Source organism: Doryrhamphus excisus, chromosome 11 (assembly GCF_030265055.1).
Source record: "Doryrhamphus excisus isolate RoL2022-K1 chromosome 11, RoL_Dexc_1.0, whole genome shotgun sequence".
NCBI classification, from domain to species: domain Eukaryota; kingdom Metazoa; phylum Chordata; class Actinopteri; order Syngnathiformes; family Syngnathidae; genus Doryrhamphus; species Doryrhamphus excisus.
The window spans coordinates 18,680,188-18,687,500 of record NC_080476.1 but is presented as its reverse complement, the minus strand read 5'-3'; the positions used below and the strand labels follow the sequence as shown (position 1 = coordinate 18,687,500).

General features: G+C 38.2%; 1 protein-coding gene across 28 annotated transcripts in view; it reads left to right on the top strand.

The window, feature by feature from the left end:
* Positions 1-7,313, top strand: part of mical3a (microtubule associated monooxygenase, calponin and LIM domain containing 3a) — a 95,330-nt gene that overhangs the window by 81,230 nt on the left and 6,787 nt on the right. For all 28 annotated transcript variants that reach the window (XM_058086378.1, XM_058086381.1, XM_058086379.1 and 25 more), the window contains one exon: positions 6,983-7,082. In XM_058086378.1, the coding sequence (XP_057942361.1) occupies positions 6,983-7,082 (100 nt within the window). The remainder of the gene's footprint in view (positions 1-6,982; positions 7,083-7,313) is intronic.

The window sequence follows — 7,313 nt, the reverse complement described above, 5'->3', positions numbered from 1 at the left end:
ACCAGTACCTACCAGTACCTACCAGTATCTACCAGTACCTACCAGTATCTACCAGTACCTACCAGTACCTACCAGTACCTACCAGTATCTACCAGTACCTACCAGTATCTACCAGTACCTACCAGTACCTCCCAGTATCTACCAGTATCTACCAGTATATGTGGTGTGGGCTGACGTGCAATAACAAAACCTTTTTGTATTACCATATTCCCTCAACACTTGTAGTACTTTCATCTCTATCTTACCATATCCCCTCAACACTTGTAGTACTTTCATCTGTATCTTGGTGATGTTGTACTTAATGTTATAACCATCCCTCAACACTTGTAGTACTTTCATCTCTGTCTTGGTGATGTTGTACTTAATGTTATAACCATAGAGTGTTTTTTTAAGGTAATTGTATTACCATACTCCCTCAACACTTGTAGTACTTTCATCTCTGTCTTGGTGATGTTGTACTTATTGTTATAACCATCAAGTGTTTTAAGGGAATTGTATTACCATATTACCTTAACTAGTGTTATTATGTATATTATGCTATATTATGTAAAGTACACACTTTAGGGTATTCACTTAAATAATTACTTATACAATACTTTGTTGTATTGGATAGTATTTTTCTCACAAATACTCCACATGGTGGTGCTCCAAAATTTGATATTTGAAGATTTAGCACAAAGTTTTGGTACACATGTGTGGGTTCTCGATGGGTACTCGGCGTTAGCATTAGCATTAGCATTAGCGAATGTACCACTTTGCTGTTTTTTTTGTTTTTTGCGAGGGCCTAATGGAAGAGCACATGAGTGCATTATGGAAAAGGCCTGTACTGTACTATTATTTTTACTCCGACTTTATTCATCGCGCATGCAACAGATCTCAATCTCCGATCTCAATGCTGCTATACCTCTCTTTTGATTTTCACCTCCCGTGTTTTTTTTCTCTTTTCGCATTGCGCCGTGTCCCCCCCCCCGCCTGTACTGTTTTATTATTTTTACTCCGACTTTATTCATCGCGCATGCAACAGATCTCAATCTCCGATCTCAATGCTGCTATACCTCTCTTTTGATTTTCACCTCCCGTGTTTTTTTCTCTTTTCGCATCGCGCCGTGTCCCCCCCCCCCCGCCTGTACTGTTTTATTATTTTTACTCCGACTTTATTCATCGCGCATGCAACAGATCTCAATCTCCGATCTCAATGCTGCTATACCTCTCTTTTGATTTTCACCTCCCGTGTTTTTTTCTCTTTTCGCATCGCGCCGTGTCCCCCCCCGCCTGTACTGTTTTATTATTTTTACTCCGACTTTATTCATCGCGCATGCAACAGATCTCAATCTCCGATCTCAATGCTGCTATACCTCTCTTTTGATTTTCACTTCCCGTGTTTTTTTTCTCTTTTCTCATCGAGTCGTGTTCCCTCCCGCCTGTACTGTTTTATTATTTTTTACTCCGACTTTATTCATTGCGCATGCAACAGATCTCAATCTCCGATCTCAATGCTGCTATGCCTCTCTTTTGATTTTCACCTTCCGTGTTTTTTTTCTTTTTTCATTGTGCCGTGTCCCCCCCCGCCTGTACATTTTTATTATTTTTACTCCGACTTTATTCATCGCGCATGCAACAGATCTCAATCTCCGATCTCAATGCTGCTATACCTCTCTTTTGATTTTCACCTCCCGTGTTTTTTTTCTCTTTTCTCATCGCGCCGTGTTCCCTCGCCCCCCGCCCACTGCCCCCGCCCCCCCCACCTTGTGTCCTCGACTGTTTCTCACTGTAACATCTTTCCTTGTCTCCTCTTCTTCCTCTTCATCATCTTTTCCATCCCGTGTCTATTCCGCGCCCGCGTCCGTGTCTGCGTCAGCTCCCCGCTCCCTTCCCCCCTGTCTTGTGGAAGTTGAGCCCTTTGCGGGGACCCAACGTCGGAGACCTCTCCCCTTCTGCCTCTGCTGTTCCCCTGAAGGTAATGTAACCTCGCCGCCTCTGCTTGACGGTGTGGCAGGTTACTATGGCAACCACAGGGGTTCTCCAGAACTGGGCTATCCCTCTTGAATGGCCTTCCTCATCGTCTTGCCCCTTTAACCCCCCGCCCGCCCGCCACCCCCGCATTTACCCCGGCTCAGTAGATGACTACTGTGTGCTGTGGTGTCTTTTCTAAACGAATGCATGTTTCTGGTTTGCTAAATAGCTGCATCGAGGGTGTCCAAACTGCGGCCTGCTGTTTTTTTTTTTTGTTTGTTTTTTTTAGTTGTTGGCCCTTCGGAGAAAAAAGGTTTAATTAGAACAGCATAATTTACTCAAATCAAATTGCAGAAAAATACAAGAATAAAGCCAAAGTAAAATAGGAATAAAGTCATAATTACAATAAGGAAATTACAAGAATAAACTTATAATACTAATAAATAATATAATAAAAAATAATATAAATATAAAAAATAATTTAATATAAAAATAATAACTTTAATAATCGGGGGGGAGGAACCGGTAAAAACAGCTGTAATATTACAACAATAAAAATGTCAAATTTTGCTAGCATACAGGTTAAATATAAAACATATTATAATATATAAATTTTCTATTAAATTTATTATTCCAATATTAAATGCATATTTAATTTAATATATAAATTCAAAATAATTTATATTTAATAATATAAATTATTTTGCATTTTTATAAATATAAAGTAATTTTATTTTAATGAAAATATTTATTACTAAATAATTATTATAATATTATACATATAATATTTATAATTTTATAAATTTTAAATTTATTAAATTCAATATATAAATTTAAATTTCTTAAATTATTAATAAATAATAATTAATTGTTATTAATAATCATATAGTTTTGTTATAATAAATGTATACATTATATATTACAATATATTATATATATATATATTAAATAAATAAAAAATAAATATAAATAAATATAAATATAAAATAAATATTATGTAAATATTAAATAAAAAATACTACTTAATAAAAGTCGTAGTACTAAGAGAAACAAAACAAAATAGTTAGCATTTTTTTAGCGTTAAGTTCTGAGAAAAAGTTGAAATATTATGGGAATGAAGTCCAAATATTTGGGAAATAAATCCATAATATTACCAATAAAAATGTACAAAGATGATTTCAGAAGTTGCAATATTTCACAAATGCAAAAAGAAAAATAAGAAATCTGAATAATTGCCTTTTTCACAAAAATGAGAAACCCTTTTCTCCTGAATAATCGAACGCATCCTTTCAGTTTGGACACCCCCGATTTGCACAGTTGTATTCCCAAATCCCAGTGGCCGTATTTTCCTTTTTTTCTGCTTGTTTTGGTTAAAAAGTAGTGAATCCTGGAATCCCAATGCAGCGAGGTTGTCAGCACCGTGGCGGCTGTAGCTTGCAGGCCAATTTTATAATTCAGGACTGTGAACCTTGCATGGTGTGAAGAGTTCTTATAAATATTAATAACCCTGCACAGAGCGAGTTTGAAAAATGAATGACTCGTATGGTTTGCTCCTGGAGCTAACATCTGCCGGTGGAGATTTTTCCTGGGTTTGCAAGTTGTGTCGAGACGCAATCTTTTGTTTTCCTGTGTGATGCGTTTGATTTCTGCTTCACGCCTGTTTTTTTTATGATTATTATTATTTTTTGCTTTGCCTTTCACTGGGTGCTCTCCCGTGCTGCCCGTGTTTATTTTGGGATCATTCAAACCTGCGTTAATTACCTGTTCAGGTCGGTCAAGTCTGGTGCTTGTGTGTCCCGCAGCTGGGATAGGCTCCAGCAACCCCCCTGCGACCCTTAATATAAATAATTTATATTTAATAATACGAATTATTTTACATTTTTATAAATATAAAATAATTGTATTTTAATAAATAAAAATATGTATTAATAAATGATTATATTTATGATAATATTATAAATATAATATTCATAATATTTATAACATTTGTAAAATTTATAAATATTAAATTTGATACATAAATTTAAATGTATTAAGTTATTCATAAATAATAATTAATTATTATTATTAATAATTATTATTACTATATATTATTATTATATATATTATATTATTATATATAAAAAATATATATAATAAATAAAAAATAAATATAAATAAATATAAATATAAAATAAATATTATTTAAATACTAAATAAAAAAGACTACTTAATAAAAGTCGTAGTAGTAAGAGAAACATATAATAAACAATAAACAATAAACAATAAAAATATGTATTAATAAATGATAATATTATGATAATATTATAAATATAATATTCATAATATTTATAACATTTGTAAAATTTATAAATTTATAAATATTAAATTTGATACATAAATTTAAATGTATTAAGTTATTCATAAATAATAATTAATTATTATTATTAATAATATATTATTATATATAAAAATATATATAATAAATAAAAAATAAATATAAATAAATATAAATATAAAATAAATATTATTTAAATACTAAATAAAAAAGACTACTTAATAAAAGTCGTAGTACTAAGAGAAACAAAACAAAATAGTTTGTGCTGCCCGTGTTTATTTTGGGATCATTCAAACCTGCGTTAATTGCCTGTTCGGTTCGGTCAAGTCTGGTGCTTGTGTGTCCCGCAGCTGGGATAGGCTCCAGCAACCCCCCCTGCGACCCTCGTGAGGAAAAAGCGATCGCAAATGAATGAATGAATGAATATATTAGAGCCCTCTAGTACATGGAATAACACCCCTATAGTCACTTTTACGCTCGTATTACCCAAAATAGTAGACATAGTAAAAGAAAATAAATTAGCATCATTTAGCTCATATGTTTTAGCTGTAAATGGATTCCGGGGGCTGGGGGAGCGGAGTTGGGTGACGAACTCGCCTAAAGACAGCTGGGGTAGGCTCCAGCACCCCTGTGATAACCGGTAGAAAATGAATGAATAAACTGGAACAAAAACAGTTGTTTGTGTAGCACTATAGAGTGTGCATACGGGGAATGTGGTTGCTAGCAGCTTGTCTAGTAGTTTGTTTATATGTGCCCTGTGATTGGCTGGCGACCAGTCCAGGGTGGACTCCGTCTCTCGCTCGAAGACAGCTGGGGTAGGCTCCAGCACCCCTGTAACCCTCGTGAAAATAAGCGGTAGAAAATGAATGAATAAACTGGAACAAAAGCAGTTGTTTGTGTAGTACTATAGAGTGTGCATAAGGGGAATGTGCTTGCTAGCTAGGAATGTGCCCTGTGATTGGCTAGCGACCAGTCCAGGGTGGACCCCGCCTCTCGCTCTAAGACAGCTGGGGTAGGCTCCAGCACCCCTGCGATAAGCGGAAAAAAATGAATGAATAAATCATAACAAAAACAGGTGTTTATGTAGCACTATAGAGTGTGCATACATACGGGGAATGTGGTTGCTAGCATCTTGTTGTAGTTTGTTTGTATGTGCCCTGTGATTGGCTAGCGACCAGTCCAGGGTGGACCCCGCCTCTCGCCTAAAGACAGCTGGGGTAGACTCCAGCACCCCTGCGATAAGCGGAAAAAAATGAATAAATTGGAACAAAAACAGTTGTTTGTGTAGTACTATAGAGTGTGCATACAGGGGAATGTGGTTGCTAGCAACTTGTATAGTAGTTTGTTTATATGTGCCCTGTGATTGGCTGGCGACCAGTCCAGGGTGGACCCCGCCTCTCGCCCGAAGACAGCTGGGGTAGGCTCCAGCACCCCTCTAACCCTCGTGAAAATAAGCAGTACAAAATGAATGAATAAACTGCAACAAAAGCAGTTGTTTGTGTAGTACTATAGAGTGTGCATACAGGGGGAATGTGGTTGCTAGCAGCTTGTCTAGTAGTTTGTTTATATGTGCCCTGTGATTGGCTAGCAACCAGTCCAGGGTGGACCCCGCCTCTCGCTCAAAGACAGCTGGGGTAGGCTCCAGCACCCCTGTGACCCTCATGAAAATAGGCGGTAAAAAATGAATGAATAAATTGGAACAAAAGCAGTTGTTTATGTAGTACTATAGAGTGTGCATACGGGGAATGTGGTTGCTAGCAACCAGTCCAGGGTGGACCCCGCCTGCCTTCCCCCCAAGACAGCTGGGGTAGGCTCCAGCACCCCTGTGACCCTCATGAAAATAGGCGGTAAAAAATGAATGAATAAATTGGAACAAAAGCAGTTGTTTGTGTAGCACTATAGAGTGTGCATACGGGGAATGTGGTTGCTAGCAACCAGTCCAGGGTGGACCCCGCCTGCCCCCCCCCCCCAAGACAGCTGGGGTAGGCTCCAGCACCCCTGTAACCTTCGTGAAAATAAGCGGTAAAAAATGATTGAATAAACTGGAACAAAAGCAGTTGTTTGTGTAGCACTATAGAGTGTGCATACATACGGGGAATGTGGTTACTAGCAACCAGTCCAGGGTGGACCCCGCCTCTCGCTCAAAGACAGCTGGGGTAGGCTCCAGCACCCCCTGCGACCCTTGTGAAAATAAGCGGTAAAAAATGAATGAATAAACTGGAAAAAAAGCAGTTGTTTGTGTAGTACTATAGAGTGTGCAACCAGTCCAGGGTGGACCCCGCCTCTCGCCCAAAGACAGCTGGGGTAGGCTCCAGCACCCCCGCGACCCTTGTGAGGATAAGCAGTACAAAACTTGGACTTGGTAGTAATTATTCTTACACTTTTTCACCTCCAGTATTACAGTTGAGATGCAGTTTTTTTCCTTGAAGTACCTTCTTAGTATATCTACAAAATCTTTGTATGCACGTCTAAATGCAGTTCGAATCCTCCATGCTATCGTTCTGTGACCCCGGGAAGTACGGACCAAACCACCGCCTCGGTGCGTTGAGTCCATACTTCCACTTCACCACCCGTCAGCAAGGACATCCCAGCTTGGCTGTCATTGCATATGTCATCCGGCATCGATCCATCGGTTTTTTTGTGTCCTTGTCACGTCTCGGCTGCCGTCCCGTCCTCTCACTTCCCAAATGTGCTTCCTCTTTTGTTTTCCAGGCATGGGCAAGAAGGACGATCCCAAACTCATGCAAGAGTGGTTCAAGCTAGTGCAGGAGAAGAACGCCTTGGTCCGCTACGAGTCCGAACTCATGATATTGTAAGTGTGTCTTACCCCTGTTGCCATGGTAACGAACCGTAAAACTTTAGTATGTGTTATTTGTCTTGGCTGCACGGTGGTTGTGTGGTTAGCGCACAGACCTTTATCTCTGTGTAGAGTTTGCATGTTCTCCCCCGGGTTTTTTCTCCGGGTACTCCGGTTTCCTCCCACATTCCAAAAAAAAAAAAACATGCTAGGTTAATTAGCGACTCCAAATTGTCCATAGGTATG